We start from the raw sequence: 20,320 nt of genomic DNA, 5'->3' as shown, positions 1-20,320 counted from the left end.
GAATTACCTTTAACACGTGTTTCCACACAGAATGCGAGTCATTAAAACAGCAACTTGTAGACATTTCAAAGTACTAGCTCTATTACAAAACAACATAAGAGTGTTGATTTTAATATAATATTTCAGCCTTTGTCTTTATGAAAGGATGTAGGAAAAAACATACTGAAGATGATTTTTTTTCGCACAGAAAATTATCAGCTGCTTACTATTCTTTATGTTTCCACCATTTAGATTCTTGAGAAAACAAATCGAATTTATCTTCAAACCAGATATAACTGCAATTTTATATGAGTTTGCTACTTGAATAAACTGAAACGTTAACGGAATAAACAATCAATCTTCAGTTAATTCATCATATGTTAAATATTTTTCTCATATCGAAAGATTCATTTTTGAGGAGTTGGGCTCAATTATTTGCTTGATACATCATGCAGTTGTTATGTTTCAGGATTCTCAGATTTAAGTGAAATGTGGTTGGCCCCATACGAGTCTGAGACGTTTCGAGAAGACGTTGAGAGTCTGTGGAACCAACTTCGCCCTCTGTATCAGAAAATTCATGCTTATGTCAGGATGAAATTACAACAACTTTATGGTGACAAAATGCCAAAAGATGGGACAATTCCCGCTCATATTCTAGGTATTTTCTTTATTTAACGACTCAAACTGGATTATATGAAATATAATTAATTATACTTGTGACACGACATTATGTTAGACCTGTTAAGTTTTTATCACTACATTCGTAACATAATCCCGTAGGGAATTTGAATAGTGTATAATGATACTTCCATTACAGTGTATTCGACATATCCTTTACCGACTACGCTTTTCGCCGTACAAGTCGATGACAATTTTCCTTTAGTTTAAACGTATTGTTGATGACTAATTCATATGTGTCGAAACCATTTGTTTACTTTTATTATTAATGAAATAAATATCAAAATGTGACTATATTTCAGGGAACATGTGGGCACAATCATGGACATCTCTTCTTGAAGAGTTAAAGCCATTTGACAAACAAAGTATTGATGTAACAAAGAAAATGCAAGAATTGGTGAGGATTTGTGTGCTGTATTGCGAGATAGGAACTATTATTTCACTTTCAACTTTTACCGCATTGTATGTGGTGTTGGTTAGAATATGTAATATATCTACTTAATTCTATTTTTTTATTAATATAGTTTTTATCTACAATTTTTATTTGTAATTACTATATTTTTATTAAAATATCTTTAACAGTGGCTTATTAAAAATATATCATAGTCATTATAAGTTAGATAGATTGAACAGTATATTTAATTAGCTATACTTAGTAATGGAAATATGTTTAACTGTGATTTATGTAGGTAGCTAGCTTTTATCAGAAATTGACATTAGTTCATGTAAAACAGAGAAAAGTTTATTCATAGCTTTATATATCGACTTTCAGGTATAGAATAAATACAAAATCGAAATATTAGAACTAAAAGCATACATTCACTATATTGTTTATGAATTGTTTTAAAATAAAGAGTAACTGTTACGAGTTATTTAGAAGTGGGACGCAGAGAAGATGTTTAAAGTTTCTGAGGAATTTTTCACTTCACTTGGACTTATTCCAATGCCACTGGAATTCTGGGAACATTCGATGTTAACGAAACCGAAGGACAGAGACGTCGTCTGTCATGCTTCTGCATGGGACTTTTACAACGGAAAAGATTTTAGGTGAAACTTTATTTCTAAATAAATAGATTAGCCTTACTAGTGCGCTTCTACTGAAAATAAATATTTTAGGTAAAACTTTATTTTTAGATAAACAGTTTAACTTTACTAATAACGTCTTTTCCGTGTGAGACTGATATAACTGGGGCGACTTAAGATTTATGGTCTGGTTTTCGAATTTCGTGTAAAGCTGCGATAGCTGTCCCTAATTAAGCAGTGTAAGACTAGAGAGAAGGCAGCTAGTTATCACCACCCACCGCCAACTCTTGGACTACTATTTTACCAAAGAATAGTGGGAGTGATCGTCACATTATAACGCCTCCACGGCTGAAAGGCCGAGCATGTTTGGTGTGATGGGGATTCGAACCCGCAACCCTCAGATTACGAGTCGAGTTTCTTAACCACTTGCCTATGCCGGGCCGAAGATTTGTGTACGTAAAATACAGCAGACCTACTGCAGTATTTATACCACCCCAAAGAGGGCTCAAATGGTGATATGTTAAGTACACAAATAAAAATATTGGGTTGAGGAATAATTTGTGAGCGTTTTTTTCAAGTTAAACAAATATATTCATAAATGAAATGCTTTCGCAAAATATTTCATGTCATTTGGTAGATAATTTTTTGCTCTAATAGATGGTGTGTTTGATTTTCATATGTCTTTAATTTTTGCTTTCATTTTCAGCTCATTAAATGGACTGTCAAGTGGACAAAATCGAGCATTTTCGACACCATCTGCTTTTCGCATTTAATTTCTTGCAATTTCGTTTAAAACAATGCATACTATATACCTAGGTATTACATGAAATAAAGTATCATAATAAATGTTTTGGGTGTAATGTGTTCATGCATTGAAGTATTGTATAGTCTTGCATGTAATGCTTGAATGAAATTATTTAAAAACGACGCTCACGAATTATGCCTCAACCTAATATAATGCAAAACATGAATACATAGTTCAATAAGAAAGTTCGAGTCTGTTTTTATAACTTTTAACACCAGTTTTTAAGTGGTAAATACTTATTTACGTATAAGACATGATATGCATAGGTAGTAATTAATTTCTGTACCCAGCACGTTTCTTTAATTTTTAACTTGAGAAAAAAATAAAATTACATAGAAAATAATATAAATACTGATCACGAACAATTTTCTTCTCTGTGATCACTGAGTTATATAATAGACCGATTAATATAATATGTTATTAGTTGTCCAACAAAATTGTTGTCATACAAGTATTAGTTGTGTTGCAAATAGTGTTTTAAACTTCTGAGAAACATTCTTCAGATGTCTTATCGAATTGTTTAAGGTCGTTAGTACCAAAGTTAATTATAAGAAATCGGACAGATTCGGGAAGAAAACTGGTCATAACTATGGCATCGTTTATTTTAGCTCCGGTGATGGATTTTGACAGGATGTGGTTGTCCATTAATAAAGGTTAAGTGTTCGTGAAAGTACTTAAGTATTGAATAACCTAAAATACCCATGTTAAGAAGTAAAAGAATATATTTGCCTGAATTGGGTTCATGTTCCTACGTTGTGGTACATTCACGATGTTAGAAAAACACGTAGGTTCAAGAAGTCTTTATAGAAATGAATAAAAACTCTATAACCCGAGCGCTTTCAATAGGTGGGCCTTATTTTTTCAGGGACGAACTATGAATGCTATTGTAAACATAGTCACACAGCGTTGTAATAGCGTATTTTATTTTAAACTGATTTCTTTTAAACATTTGAACAATCTCTAAAACATATACTGAACGTTTACATGCCCTTGGTTTTACGTCTCTTTATATAAAAATCGTTTTGACTTAATTGGTTACTGATTTTAATAATTCTCAAAATAAGAAGTCTTAAAACAGTTTTAGTAAGAAAAATAAACATTTATTCTCAATTTATCGCGAATGAATTTTAATAGGTTTTGTTTAGAAATACCACACACTGCATTAATTTTAACTAGTAATAATGTATTGCTACTCTAACAAAGTTTTAAATACGATACTTATTTATCAAGGTTTAGAAAAAAAAATCATTCATCTAAATATTTATGAAAATTAAAAACTAAATTAAACAACTTTCCATAAAACCTAGGCTGGCATAAATAACTTGTAATTGATTTTTGATTTTAGGCTTCGTGAGGGTATAAACAAACAAGACTGGATGCTTTGCTCGTTTTTAATAACATCGGTTTGTTAAATCGATAATGTAATCATTTTTATCCTGATTTTTACGAGACAATTGTCATTAATAACTGTTTCTTTAATATGCTTGTTAGCACAGTATCGTCTCTATCGTAAAGCCATTACTAGGTTATAATGGCATATGTACAATTCTCTCACGACTGAGAACCAGCTATTATTAATAGCCAGTTATTTTTAATTATTTATGTGTGTTTGTCACTAATCTTGCGTTTCTTTGAGTAAAAATAGTGTTTTCTTTGGCTGTTCTTGTTTTGAAAATATCTTTGACGGTTTATTCCTTGTTTTATTTCAGGAAGAAGTTACATTTGGTAGGCGCTCATTTTAATTACTTCTTTTTATGTTGATGTTTAAACTTATCTCTGATTACGTGTATTTTCCTGTTCAGTGTCCCAAGGTTTATAAACATAAAAACATACTCTAGATTCTTGTGGTGAGCCAAACACAAATAGCTTATTACTTTTCTTTATGCTTAGCAATAAACAAACACAACTAATATAAATGGTAATTGTATGTATTTAAAATAGGATAAAAAGGGTATCCAATAAAATGATGTTTTGCAACTTTTAACGTGGTATTATCAACATTATTTTATTCGACATTTATCTTCCCATTTTAGCTATTATTTTACCTATGAACACAATTAATAATTTATAACCACTTGCTATTGTCATTATTAATAACTCCAACTCAATTTCATTTTATTCGGAAGTTATAGCTTTAACGGAAGTTGTTACAACCTACTCCTGATATAATTGAAAATTTTATCCTCAGTTTTAGTTATAACAAACTGATGAACACGTCCTTTGTCTGTGAACTTTAAAAAATGTGGGGGCGAATGCTATTATAAATAACATAAAAGTCCTAACCTTTACACACTTTATTTATAATATAACATATTACGACATTATTCATTATTACTTCACCAAAAGTTTCGTATAAATTTTAAGAACTCACTATGTATATACTTAAAACATGGTATACACTGTGTGGGTTAGGTTGACTTTGCACGAATAGGTACGAACCAAAATAGTGCGGCAGAGTTGTTTTGTTACCCGCTTTCAACACCCATCTCTTAGTGTTTTTCCTATTTCACGTCATTAATTAATTGATATATGGAATGAAGTTGTAAGGTCGCGGATCAAATAAGAAATGGGTATAAATCAAGAAACGGCTTGTCCTATCAGCGTTATGGTAGCTGTTCTTATACACTGCTGACCAAAATCTTAAGGCCAATGAACATAAAGAATAAATATTCATTTTGCGTTGTTAGACTCAACCACTTATTTCAATAGAGCTTCGAAAGATGAAAATAAGAAAAGGGAAAATAAAAATAAATATTTTTTTAGCATTTAATAGGGAAAATGTGAACACTATGTGAATCACGTTATTCACATGAAAAAATCCTTTGTTCTGCGGGCATTGTGGATTGCAGCGTTGTGCTGCCGAAAGATCCAGTCATTTCCACAGAAACGAGGGCCTTCATTCAATAAGGATGCTCTCTCCAACATGCCAATGTAGCCAGCTGCCGTTTGATGCCCCTGTATAACCTGAAGCTCCATTGTTCCATGGAAAGAGAAGGCACCCCAGATCATGATGGAACCTCCTCCACTGTGTCGTGTAGAAAATGTCTCCGGTGGGATATCCTTATCGTGCCAGTAACGTTAGAAGCCATCTGGACCATCCAGGTTAAATTTTTTCTCATCAGAGAACAAAACTTTCTTCCACTTTTCTACGTCCCATTTTTGGTGCTTCTCAGCAAAGTTTAACCGAGCTGTTTCGTGGTGTAGAAGGAGGCGTGGCCTTTAAAGACGTTTACGATTTTTAAAGCGTTTTTCTCGTAGATTCCGTCTTATTGTTCTTGAACTGTATTCTGCGTCCGTAAGGGCCTTAATCTGGTTCGACGATCGACTGGTGTATTGCCGGACAACCTGTCGAATCCTCCTGCTCAACCTTGGCGAAATTTTCTTGGGCCGACCACTTGAAATTCTCGTTCCGTATCCCTCAGGGTCTTTTAAGAAATTTGCAACAGCATTTTTACTACACCCAATCTCACCAGCGATGGAACATTGAGAAAGACCTTGCTTTTGCAACTTGACAATTCTGCCACGTTCAAACTCTGTCAACGTTTTAGACTTTGCAATGTAACACAGGAGATGTCAGTGGAAGATGGTGACAACACTAATGTTTGAATACAAATGACTAAATTTCGTTACGTGTTTACCGATTAACGGTTCATTTCAGTATAGTCTTAAACTTTTGACCAGCTAGTATTTTAGGCTAATTTCATAGTGTTCACATTTTCCCTATTAAACGCCAAAAAGTTTTTTATTTTTATTTTGCCTTTTCTTATTTTCATCTTTCGAAGCTCGACTCAAATAAATATTTGAGTCTAACAACGCAAAATGCATATTTTTTTCTTTATGTTCATTGGCCTTCAAATTTTGACCAGCAGTGTATAAACTTAATCTGAGTTTATGTATTATTGCAATAGTAGTGGCTATTTTTCTTCATTGCATTCCTCCACTGAGAGCGCTAACACATTTTCTGAGATATATAAGACATTTGTGTGTGTGTTATGCTACAGAAAATTTAATGTGTGTGTGTGTGTGCTCTCTCAAAGCAAAGCCAGATCAAGTTCTCTGCTGTGCCTACCGAGAGATAGGTGATCACGAAGGGTGTTCTTTCTAAGTTTTAAAATTTCTCCCTAAACACATTAGGTAAGTTGAACAATGATGCAGTTCTCAATCCATTGGTGTTTAACTACATAAACAGTGTTTATGCTCTTTTTCAGTTATTGGTTAATTGGTTTTAGCGTTGTCAATCCGAAGACATATCGCTGCCCCATCGGGGAATGAAAAATTTTTTTTTTTTGTTTGGTGTAAGAACGTAGAGCTATATATAAATGTAGTTAACGTTGACTTCCGCCAAAGATAATAAGTGATCAATAACCTCAATAATAAAGGTGGAATTGTGAACACCCAAAAATATGCCTTTTGTTCCATACTATCATCGCGTGACTGCTCTGTGATACCATTTAAATATTCAGTTTTTTTTATCATTTATTTATTATGCAGCAGCGAACGTATTAATAAATTGTCGTCACTTTCTTTTTCCCTTATTATGAGCTTTTTCGTGGCTATTCTTTTGGCATTATCACTGAACGCCGTTTTTATCGTCAATGTGACTCCTAGTCATAAATGGTCAGACATATACAGAATGCTATGTCTTCTACTTTCATTGATAAAATCTCTTTCCTTCATCGTTGTGTTAATTTTTACAGCATAGCTATGAATAATGACAGGATTAGACTGACTCTTGGTTTCATAGCTTGGTAAGCCTATTTCCTGTGTTATGTTAACTGTAACGATGTAGTTTTTTCTGTACACCGTTATACGGAAAAATGCAAATATTTTATGTGTTTGCCTTTAAATACAATGCACTTTGGCTTATTTTGCATTGTTTGTTCTAAACATTACCACATATTACTTAGTTCAGAAAAATAGATACAACTGAAAAATAATAAACGTAAAAAAGCGAAAACAAAAGGAGTCAGCAAATCAAAGTTTCATTGACTATGTGGTGATTTCTTTATAATAACGATTTCATACGTGCTGGGCTCGGCATGTTAAAGCGTTCGACTCGTAATCCGAGGGTCGTGGGTTCGAATTCTGGTCGCACCAAACATGTTCACCCTCCCAGCCGTGGGGACGTTATAAAGTTACGGTCAATCCCACTATTCGTTGATAAAAGAGTAGACCAAGAGTTGGCGGTGGTTGGTAATGACTAGCTGCCTTCCCTCTAGTCTTACACTGCTAAATTAGGGACGGCTAGCGCAGATAGCCCTCGAGTAGCTTTGCGCGAAATTAAAAAACAAACAAATAAACATACGTGCCAAATTGCAAATAATTTTCACAAGCCTAATTTCAAACAAATTGCTTAATGTCTTAAGGTATCATAATTTTCAATAGTTATTGTAAGAGAAGGCACGTACAAGAAATATTTGAATTGCATAAATAATTATCTCCCAACAGAATTAAGCAATGTACTGACATCACTATGGAGCAGCTAGTCACTGTTCACCACGAGATGGGGCATGTTGAGTACTATCTTCAGTATAAACATCAACCAGTGGTGTTCAGAAGAGGAGCAAATCCAGGTAATTTACTTCAGCAGCATACGTCGTTAACAACACTGAAAAGAAATATACTGTTTACCCCGTGAAGGGTGTTTATTTGTCTTATTCTTGTAAGTGCCTTAACAATATTCTAAGTTTTAACATTTCTTCCTAAAGACAATAGATAAGTTGAACAATAATACAATGTTCAGTAGATTGGTGTACATGGCGTATCCCCAAATAGCAAAAAAAAAAAAAAAAAAAAAGAGAGAGAAAAGAGGAAAAGAACTATTGGGGCCGCATCTTCCACTCTTTATTGAAATTTAACTGGAACAAGCTAATACATTCCTCCTACTTTCAGGATATAAAGATTGAATGTAGGGCTTAAACTAATAAGTTACATCAATAACATCTATTTACGTGCATAATGTATTTCACACATGATATAGAGTTACAATTACTTTACTTTTTTATTTTTACTAATCCATCTCTGTAGTGTTTGTTCATACTATGAGTGTTTCTTGATGAACCACATTAGCTTTCTTTACTTTCTTGGGCGAAAATAAAATACATTTCTTGGTTATTTACTTATGAACATGTGAAAAACAAGAAGTTTTCAGACCTCTGCCACTTTAAGGGTTTGAATGTGTGCCTTGGTTGTTATTTATCCTGGCAAAACGTGAATGTGTGACACTTTTAATCAAATAATTCAATATTTTGCAAGGACGATTTTTAAAAAAATCAAGAAAAAATTGAAAATAACCAAGTTCAGAAATAAACATTGGTCCAAGACTGTGCAGTTATTAGCTAAACAAATACTTTTGCTGTGGGCGTAGCTCAGAGTGGGTAAGACTGAGTAACAACAATCATATGGCAAGCTTCTTTGCCCAATGTATTATCCTATGCAATTGGGTAGATATTAGCCCAAAGATCACGCAGTGATTCGCGGATAAACAAAGAAGTTTTTTTTTTATATATAATAAGTATAGGTATTGGATAGATACGTTAGAACACCCATCTTTGACATTAAGTTCTGGACATTAAGTCTTTTGTTTTCGTTTCGCTGCTTGTGTTAGTGACCCTCTGTCGCAATTTATTAAATGGTTAGACCACTGTTATGTGGTAGTTTTATATTTCAATATCCATGCTGACGACGCTTTGAACTATTTCCTGGATCACATTCATTATTTTAATTGTTCGTGTTACTGGGGGTTCACCTAGACTTTCACCAATAATTTTGCTTCTTCAGAAATATGACAAACATTTTAAACTAGTAATTTTTATAACTTTCCTCTGAAAAAAATATTCTCACACTGTCAAGTTCAATAATAAGAATTACACAGTTAAATTACTATATGGCAGGAGTTACCTCTGATGCCTTAGCACTACGTTTGTGAGCTTATAACTGTAAAAATCATGTTTTGATACCTGCTGGAGGTACTGCAGAAATAACTCAAGGTGTAGTTTTACACTTATAAACAAACACACTCAGAGGCATCAAAACATGGATTTAAAAAGTGAGATGCTTCTATTATCTTGTGTATGTTTTCTTATACTAAAGCTGCATCGGGCTATCTGCTGAGCCCCTCGAGGGAAATCGAATCCCTGATTTTAGCGTTGTAAATCCGTAGACTTACCGCTGTACTAGCTGGGGGCTATTATCTTGTTAAATACCCTATATATGTATGTACGTATATTAACTTCATAGCAATGTTCTTTTTCTTAGTAATTTATAGTATATGGCTCTCTACAATGCTGTATTTTTGTTGGTTTAACTTTTAACTATTTTGTTTCTTGTACACTGATTGTTTGGATGAATTCGATCCAGTTTCATTACAATTATCTGTGTCCTGATTTATGTCTAAATTTGAAACGGATGGAAGGGTAGCAAAATAAAACTATTGATATGGCAAATTTATTTCCTTTCGTTAGAGCACTGTACAAAATTGCTCTGTACTACACCAATGTTATTTGCTTTTTTTCACAAGAAACTAAAAAAAATTCTACTTTCAATAAGTATATATCTAAAAGGGTATTTCAAAGATATGAGAAACCTTTCTTTAAATATGCCACAAATAAGAAATCTTATTTTCACAATGATTTCTATATGTAAAGTAATTGTCGTGTACATGTTTTTAGCTTTTGTTTACGGTGTTCTAATTGGCTTGGACAGGGATTAGATGATTTCAATGATTGGTGCCTATACCGGATTTAACGATACGTTGACAACAGAGAACCACAAAGGAAAAGGTATAAAGAATCATTGAATAAATAAACTTGAATAAACTAGCAGAGAATTGGTGTTTGACTAGGTGGGGATAATGTACTTAGGAACAAAGGTTGACCAGAAAGGTGCAGAGATGGCAAGCGCATGGAAACAGACCAAAAGGAAACATAAAATAATATGATGGAATGGCATGAGGAATGTTGAGAGGAGAAGAATGGAAGAAGGTCTAGAGAGCTAGATACTGGACAGAGTATCGTAGAGAAGATAGTTCAGAGCGGACGACGCGGCGCTGACTGTTATAACAGTCACGCTTTCCACTGTTCATTGTTTTCTTATGAGTTATGGTGGAAATAAAATACAAAGTCCAGTGCAATTAATAATAACAAAAGCATTTTATTTTTTAGCATCAAGTACTACAGGTTTTAGTGCTTATTGTTTTACGTAACTAATGACAGATCTAAATTCACTAATAAAAAATGTCTAGGTAGAAATTGCACTGACTTGCTACTTTTGTATTTGTCGTACTTCCTCGCGAACAACTAATTAAATGACCCATAGTAACAAATAAAATGATTAGAACATTGCTTGAATAAAAGGACAGAATGAAAGACTGCTTTTTAGTCGTTACATTAACACACTGTAATAGACACTATGAAAATGCTCTTATCAACACACTCTCATAGATGTAATTAATACGTCGCTTTTTTCGTACATTACACAAGGAAACTTAACAAGTCTTCATTTTTCTATTACTAAAGTTGGAAGCATTAACTCAAATATACAAATAACATACATTAACTAACCAGAAATAGTAACAATAAGTTTCTTTACACTTTGCAAATTCTTTACAGGTTTTCATGAAGCGGTTGGTGACATAATGTCGTTGTCTGTATCTACTCCAAAACACTTACAGGAAATCGGGTTGCTCGACGAACTCGTCGAAGACGAAGGTAAGTTTTAATTAACGTAAAAAAGTTTAATGTGAATAAAAATAACAGACTGTTGAACATGTATAAACTATACTAATTTCAGGCCACTGCTCCATTATTAATAAATAATTCATTTACTAATCCAGTAAAAGTGTGTGTCGATTGTAACATTTGATAGAATGAAATGTGTTTGTGAGTGTATATATATGTGTGTGTGCGCCTGCGCTTAGTTATGAATACAGTAACTGACCAGTTACAGGCTAGCTATCATTTCTTAAACTTATTTACATACCAAGTAATGAATCAGTTATAAGTGTGCTAATCATTCTTTGTTTTAAACAACCCGGTTAAACACACTGTAAAATATTCAGTTAAATGCCCAGTAACTTAACAGTTACAGTAAAGCTAACCAGTAGAAAATCAGTTAATAAACCAATATGTACACTTTGTTTTGTGCAATTCTTTGGTAAATTACTATTGTAACGTACCATTATAGTCGTACTGGTTAGTTGTAGCATGCATAACAAGTTTCAACATTCTCAAGTGCAGTTTTAATAACTTATGTTAGTCCTTAATGCCTTCAGACTTTTACCATCTAAGGCTCGTTACTATACTGCCCTAATTGTTACACATTACGTACGAAAAGAGGATTTTAAGAAATACTTTTAGCTAAACCCAGTTAAACCCATAGTTTAACCCAGTTATTGAAGTATAATAATGAACGAAAGGCTTCCTTACCAGCAAGTTGTGAAGGCATGAGATAGATCTCAGATTCTAACCTTACACACTTATGATTCGAAATCCAGAGTGGAATGATTAAAAATAAAATAATTATGACACAAAATAACATTTACAGTCAAAAGTGATTTTAATTACTTGTGGACAGATTCTATTATGAGGCGTAGTTTCTGCTTTGTTCAGGTTATGTTCAAAGTAACTAACTTTCAGGGACAATAGTGGAAAACAATTTAATTAATCACACATTGTATGAACATTTAGAATTTATGTATAAGAAGTCTAATTCTTATGCGTACTTCAGAAACCGACATCAACTTTTTACTGGCCATGGCTCTTGAGAAGATCGTTTTCCTGCCCTTTGGCTACTTGATGGACCTGTGGCGATGGGATGTCTTCAGTGGTAACACTGCATATGACAACATGAATAAAAAATGGTGGGAGTTGAGGTAATATTTTTCTTTCTTTCAATGTCTAATGTAAAATATTTGTATTTAGTATATGTTAAATACACAAAGTTCACTTTTTCTCTGACGTAATAATTTTCGCAACTTATCTCTTTTGGCAGGATCAAATATCAAGGCGTTTCACCTCCATCGAAACGATCGGAAAATGATTTTGATGCTGGAGCCAAATACCACATTCCATCAGGCGTACCGTACATTCGGTAAGAACCGATAGCAGTACATAATCGATTATACAACACGGTTCACTGAAAAATGAATATAAAATATTTATTATTTCCACACACACAATGTGTAAGAACCAACCAATAATCAAAGACCAAAATATTAATGTTTTCAGCTTCAATCATGTAATATCTGGTGATGATGAGATTTATCGTATGAAAAAAAAACAAAAAACTGTGAGAGATATTCAATACATCTTGTGATTCTTGGATCATTAAATGTCCCCACATTTTATTTTTTTATTTGCTATCCATTTTATCACGTCAAAATTAGGCCAGTTAATTAGTTATAGATTTATGTTTACTAATAAAAAAAGATACGTATTTCCAATACGAATTATTTTAGCGCCATAAGAATTGACACACTAATTATTTCTGGAGGTTCTAGCTGCTTTACGTCACAGTTTATATTTTCAATTTTATCTTTGGTAAAGCGAAAATAAATCTGTAATATCATCAATTGGTCCAATAGTAAATAATAAATTTGACGTAATGTCACTTTATTACTCACGTACCAAAATTAATCTGGATTACTAAACCGTGAGTTAAAAAGTGTTATATATTTATCGCCTTTAATAGGCGAAACTGTAATCCATAGCAGACGATACGACAAATCAGAGAATATTTTGCATATTATATCTGCAATTTTACTTTTGGAGAAACTAATATAGTTCTGTTATATTGTCGCACTAGATAAGTAATCACATATACACATTTATTTAATGTTAAATGTATTTTTGGTCTTTTATGATTTGTTTTATATCAAATTTGAACTAACTGTAATGTGTCAATCGTCGATTGAAATTCACTTGTACAACGTTAAAAGTTTTCTGTTCCAATAATTTTATATTTTTGGCAAAATTAGTAAAGTTATCTGTCGCCATCCATAACTGTATACTACAAACAAAGAAAGAAAAGAGACAGTAGTAGCGTCCTACCATCCAAGTTAAGGGACTTACTGCCACACTTATAACGCATCCACTGCTTAAAGTGTAAAAAACATTTTGTGGTAACATACGACTTCAAAGCCTACTCGCCAACCCGCGCCCATTGTAATAATAGTTATCTTTATTCTGACAAGAACTGAAAACAAACTAATTATAGATTAACGTTTCTGTTTTAAAATATTTCATTTTAATCCGGATTATCTTAAATGTATTAATAGATGAAAACATCTGTCAAACAGATTTAGATTTACTGTATGTAGTATTCTTGTTCTTGTATAGATCACTTTAAATTCGATAAGAATCTACGTTTAAGAAATAAAATATGGATTGCAGAAACTTGTTAATCACGGATTAAAGATATTATGTCTAATAAATATTGTTTAAAGTTCATGCGTAATGTGCCATACTTTGAAAACAAACAAAAAAGCAGGGCGCGTCTTAGTCTAAGAATAAGTTTTGATGATGTACATTCGTATTTTATCTGCCACACATAGATCATGACCAGTTTATATATTTTTAACAATACGTCAATTGATGACATTAATTAATGATGTTACAGTATTTCCTTGTTACCTAGAATTATTTGACCGTTATTTGTGGACAATATCTTAAACCACATGAGTGTATTATTACAGTATAATAGTATTTGATATTTCTTACTAGATTTCTTGTCATTTAACAAAATTACATGTTTTTATATACGTGTTTTTAGCCATCTGGTGGTAGACTGAATATACCCAGAGCTGCACCTGGGACATTTGCATTCATAAATCACTTTTTACGTTATCAGAAGTGATATTCCGTTCTTAAATTTGAAGAAAATATCCAGTCTACATTTAGGTTTTAAAAAATTACCCATAAATCTGTCTGTGGATAAGCTTTCTAAAAACAAAAATAGCTCATTGTTTGTATCACAATAACAGAACACTCAAAGAAAAATTGGTATCAATATTTCTCAGAAAGTAATGGGTCTTCTTGAAATATCATAGTTCCATTCAAAATTGGCAATTATATTTTTATTGAATGTTTAGAAATATTTTTCATGCTATGCTTCTGTATTGTATATACCGAAATTTTTCCTTGACTCTGTGAGGTAAACAAGTCCTGGTTTAAATCCTTACATGTTTGTCTCCTGCACTGCCGTGATTGAATTCTCGTTTGTGATATTATTTTTCTCTAAATTTTAAGTTAACAATATTATTTTACAATAATCAGAGTACCTTTAATAAAGATCCCTATACTTGAAAGCCTTATCGAGTATAGGTAGAACTGCTCATTGGTTTAACGAGAATAATCTTATTCATTCGATACAGTACATTGAGGTTTGGTTGCTTTAAACTGCACAATGAGTTATTTCTGCTCTGTCTATCACTTGTATTGAAACTCGATTATAGCATTGTATGGCTTCTGACTTACCTTTGAACCACTACGGAGGAGGCTTAGCAAAGGAGTAAAAATGTCATAGTTTAGCGATATAAATTCAAAGATGTATTTGGATTCTTCTCCAAACGTTTCGTCCCCCAGTGGAATTGTGGGATTTCTGTGGACGTATACCGCTAGAAACCGTGTTTTGATTTGATACCCGTGGTGGGCATAACACAGATAGTACTTTGTGTAGCTTTGTGCTTAATAAAAAACAACAATATCAATCAAACTATTTGTTAATTCAAAAACACAAGAATAATTAGTCTAATTAACAGGGATAATGAGGATTAGTCTTAAAAAACTTAGAATAATTAGAATATTGGTTCTTTTATCAATTAATTGCCCTCCAGTAATATAACGGTATGTCTGCGGACTCACACCGCTAAAAATCGGGTTTTGATACCTGTGGTGATCAGAGCACAGATAGCCCATTGCGTAGCTTTGTGCTTATTTCTAAACAAACAAACAAAATCCAATTAATTAGAAATGTTTTTGCAATGTGGTATGAAAATGTTTGAAGAACTAGACATTTTTGTGTGCTCAGTGAATAACAATATTAATTACATTACTCTAGAAAAACAGTAGTATAGATATAAATTCGTGAAAATGTGGTATGGAGGTATATCATGCGTTATCTATGTTGCTCTTTTATGGTCAAAATTTTGAAAAAGTTTCGTTTATTTTTAATCTATGTAGTTTTCGTATATATGTGGTTCATAAAACTGTTGACTTCATTCTGGATCTCTTGCTTTCAAGAGATAATACTTGTTATGCCCACAGAAGGGGTTGCTGTAACGATGGGTGTTGCGCAAGAATGTTGATGATAGAAATGACCTAGATTATATTTCAAAATTACAGCCTTCCACGTACTGAATGAGAATGATCAGTTACACGGATAGCGCTAATCATTATGGATAAACCCGACGTTTTCTCTTAAATAAGAAACGTTAGATTTAAACAGACTATATAGGATCTCAAGTGAGATGGTTGATGCAAAGACATCTTGAGGGAAGATATTCAGTTATTCCATTCACGATTCCAGTGAAAGGCGACTATCTAGTGCCAGGCCCAGTATGGCCAAGTAGTTAGGGCGCTGGACTCATAATCTGAAGGTCGCGGGTTCGAATCCCCATTACACCAAACATGCTCGCCCTTTCAGCAGTGGGGGCCTTATAATGTTACGGTTAATCGCACTATTCGTTGGTAAAAGAGTAGCCCAAGGGTTGGTGATGGGCAGGGATTACTAGCTGTCTTGCACTGCTAAATCAGGGACGGCTAGCGCGGATAACCCTCGTGTAGCTTTGCGTGAAATTCAAAATCAAACAAACTGCCCAGCGCAAATGCACACCCAGAGGCTGGAGTCCCTCAAGGAGGGGTATTTAGCCCTATCGGGCTAAATAAATAAGATATTATTTATCATGTATGTGAGTAACGTACCATTAAAAGACCTATATTATAGGTATACGTCACAATTGCGGACGATGTAGCGGTTCGGAAAAGTGCTCCAACCTCATCAGTAGCAGCTACAAATCTTCAACCAGTATTAAATAACTTGGAAGAATATTGCCAAAAATATCAAATAAAAATAAACGTGCTTCAAAACCATGTAATCTTATTCACAAGACTCAACAAACTCAAAAAAGATTCCTCTAAACTATACATGAACAGAGTACTTTTACGGACCACTACTTCAACAAAATTGCTAGGTTTAACCTATGTTACAAAGATAGCGTGGATTAAATACACAAATAATAAACTGGCCATAATTTGGAAACGTAAAAATTATGCAAGAAATCTAACAGCTAAAAATCAAGGAACTTAACCAGATAATATAATTAATATCTATAAAACATACATAAGACTTATTATAGAATATGCATGTCCAGCTTAGATAAATATAACTCAGAAACACATACATAAAATACAAGACAATTTGAAACTCAGTTATAACTTCAGCATATAAAATTACTCGCAGCACATAATCAAAATTCATAGATAAATACACAGATCTTGAAACCAGTTTAGACTGCTCTTTCATAATTCTATAAATTACTTCCACAAAAATTGGCAGAAAATTGATTCATTATGTGTCCTTGATAGATACTACATACATAATGAAAATAACACTAAGTACCTCTCTCTCGTTAACATCTATCTTAGAAATAAGAATCATTAACAACTATTGTAGAAATAAGAAGGCCACTGACTACTAGACTACTAATTTAAATGCTGATATACCTGAACCTATGAAAGCTCACTTTTAGTATTAGGCAAAAGGCAATTACATAAATGAACTTATGCCCTGAAAGGGTCGGAGCAGATATTATTCACTCTGGCCTCAATGTAGTTTCAACATTAACAACCCACAGTTAACAATTCAAAGTACAGACAGGAGGAAGAGGTTTAAGAGAATCTGACCCTCCCTAGTCTACAAGACCAACAATGCAACAAGGAACGAATGGGAACGCAAGTACGCACTGTATTTTTGTCTTTGAAGATTGCTTTCACTTTGTATTACATATATTGTCCACTCTCTTTACTTCTTAACTTAAATTCAGTCAGTTTAGTTAAAGTCAATATCAGTTCACTATTTATACTACCGATCCTCCCATTATAAAACGGGCCTATCTAATACTCTTTGCAGAATTCAATTTTACGTAAGAATATCATAAAGTTGATAATTTGGTGTTCTAAGAAAAAGGTAGTGATTTGAACTACTTTGAAATATGTTCGTAAATAAGAATTGTTAAACCTTTTTATTTGACCAAAGGCAGATCTCGAGCCAATTTAAGTAATCTCTCAAAACTTTATTTTATAATAAATGGGATTTTATTATAGTTAGTTGGTGCAACTATTTAAGAGTAATAAAATAACACCCAGTGATAATGGGATTTAGAATAATATTTGTAAAATTCAGTTATTACGCAAAAACGCACTATTAGAACAGTTTATTAATAATTCATAAATACTACAGTTTTAAACGCAGATTATTTTATGTGTGCCTGGTAAATAAACGGTACCACAAAAGAAGAGTGAAATAGATAAAAATGTATCTTGTTTATAATGAACGATAATCAAGATAAAAATTTTATGTATGATAATTTTATCGCTACAATACACAGTTCGTGTTTTGATTTATTAAGTTTTTTCCAAATGTCTAGTTCTTTTGGTGATTTTAATGCTGGAAACAGATCAGACAAATAATTACTAATTCCTATATTAACCTTTACTTGAAGCGGAAGCGGAGTCATAAACTTCTTTAATCACGCTGATGAGTCTTAATATCTTTTTAACTTTTTCCTTCCTGCTTTTAGCTTTCGTAGTTATACCCCGCTAGTACAGCAGTATGTCTCCGGATTTCCAACACTAAAATCAGGGGTTCGATTCCCCTCGGTAGGCTGAGCAGATAGCCCGATGTGGCTTTGCTATAAGAAAAACACACTTTCGTAGTTTTTTCAAGACAAAAAGTCAACGTTTCAGCCAGATAAGATTTCAAGTGTAACTGTTTTGAAAATTAATTAGCTTTTATATTTAAACTACAATTAAAACTGAATTATGTTTATCAGTCTTGTTGTGACCATTATCGGTTGTACTACTAATAAATGTAACGTAGGCCTGCATCAGAATATTGACAAAGCACCCTCATCTTGACTACACTGAGCACGATTAAAAAGTGCTGAATCAAACAATCGTTGTTTTGATTTTTTTATATTTAAAAGCAGCTCTGTTACCCAAATACCATTCTAAAAGATTGAATTGCGTTTCGGTTAAATAAACTAATATCTTAGCGATTTTTGTTGTTGTTTTTTTTAGATACTTTGTTAGTTTTGTCATCCAGTTCCAGTTTCACGAAGCACTATGTAAGAAAGCAGGCCATGAGGGACCGCTGTACAAGTGTGATATTTACAGGAGCAAAGAGGCGGGAAAAGCTTTGAGGTATGTAACAAGTTTCGTATGTTGAATTCTACTTATTGTTATATTATTTTAATATATACTTATCGGTAACCTAACTATAGCAAATTAATATTTATAAACTAGCGGTGACCCGCAAAACATTTGTGATACATTTAATGCCCTTCACTTGAATCTTTCTTATTCTATCATTTTCACGCACGCCATTTAAGCTACGCTTTTTTTCATACATTATGTGTCAGATCAGTAAATCCTGGTTAGACAAACCAATTAGTAGATGTAAGTTTATTCAATAAACCTACACGTAAAGTATACATAATAGCGTAAACACTATTAAACTGTTATGAGCATTCAGTGCGTGACACAGTTTTGGTTTTACCAGCTGAAACAAACAAATTCACAAAAACGAAGAATAATTTGTTTGTTTGTTTTTGAATTTCGCACAAAGCTACTCGAGGGCTATCTGTGCTAGCCGTCCCTAATTTAGCAGTGTAAGACTAGAGGGAAGGCAGCTAGTCATCACCACAAGTTGTAGCATCTGATCAGTGTGAAAAGGTTGTATTCTTTTTAGATTCTCTCTTTACCGGGACCTGCCAATAACCTTTACTAAGATCGATCTTGGTAAATAACCTGGCTCCATCTAGTTTTGCCATGATAGTCTTTGGATTGTCCATAGGTTTGGAGTCAACCATGTTAGTCCATTTTCTGATGTATCACTGCACATGTACCAAAAACTGAAATACGATTTCTCCGATGTCAGGTTTGACTTCTCTCAACTTCTGACGAAAACCTTTCTTTGTACGTTCATAGAACTTCATCAATGCCAATTTTAACTTGTCACAGTCGTTTCCATCTTCTGGCATCATCTCAACATTTTCTTGTGGGAAGGGGGTTAAGACAAGTCGCCTTTTTCCTAGTTTTCCTAGGGAAACATTGATGCTAATCCAATACCAGTTTTGGGTCCTCTGTCTTTCTGTTGGGTGAGCTTAGCAATTTCAATTTGTACTTTATTCTTTCTATTCCTAATTTCTCCTTTCTCTCCTTTTCTTCTTTCTTAATTTGTGCTCTTATTCTTTTTTATTCTCTTTTCTGTTGACACTTTTCTCTCTCTTTTGTTATTAAACAATCTCTTATAGATCACAATTTTTGAATCCAAGTTGCTCACCCCTCTCTATCTACTAATTAAACTCAGTCAATGTGGTTATGTTGTGGGATTGTAATCTGTACAGTATTTTTGCCACCACTACAGCTGTACATATATAGGTATATTCGCCACTGTTGTTTATGTCTACTTCTTCCACTGCTTACCTCTGTTTATTCTGGATGGCTCACAATTGTCAGGTTTTTGTATGGGATAGATTTTTGACAGGAGGTATCTGTAACTTTTTGGCTTTAAATTTCAAAAATAAACAAATAGCACAAAGTTAACTTGTTTTAAAAT

At 33.2% G+C, this 20,320-nt stretch overlaps 1 protein-coding gene across 1 annotated transcript in view; it reads left to right on the top strand.

Annotated features, from left to right (window-relative positions):
- The window catches only part of LOC143227447 (angiotensin-converting enzyme-like), a 103,322-nt gene that overhangs the window by 17,158 nt on the left and 65,844 nt on the right, over positions 1-20,320 (top strand). The window contains exons 5-12 of the mRNA XM_076458894.1: positions 449-637; positions 960-1,054; positions 1,535-1,704; positions 7,934-8,058; positions 11,095-11,193; positions 12,212-12,356; positions 12,476-12,574; positions 18,781-18,903. Coding sequence (XP_076315009.1) covers positions 449-637; positions 960-1,054; positions 1,535-1,704; positions 7,934-8,058; positions 11,095-11,193; positions 12,212-12,356; positions 12,476-12,574; positions 18,781-18,903 — 1,045 coding nt within the window. The remainder of the gene's footprint in view (positions 1-448; positions 638-959; positions 1,055-1,534; positions 1,705-7,933; positions 8,059-11,094; positions 11,194-12,211; positions 12,357-12,475; positions 12,575-18,780; positions 18,904-20,320) is intronic.

The sequence above is a fragment of the Tachypleus tridentatus genome, chromosome 9, assembly GCF_004210375.1.
Source record: "Tachypleus tridentatus isolate NWPU-2018 chromosome 9, ASM421037v1, whole genome shotgun sequence".
In the NCBI taxonomy this organism is placed as follows: Eukaryota; Metazoa; Arthropoda; class Merostomata; order Xiphosura; family Limulidae; genus Tachypleus; species Tachypleus tridentatus.
This window is presented reverse-complemented; position numbering and strand designations above follow the sequence as displayed.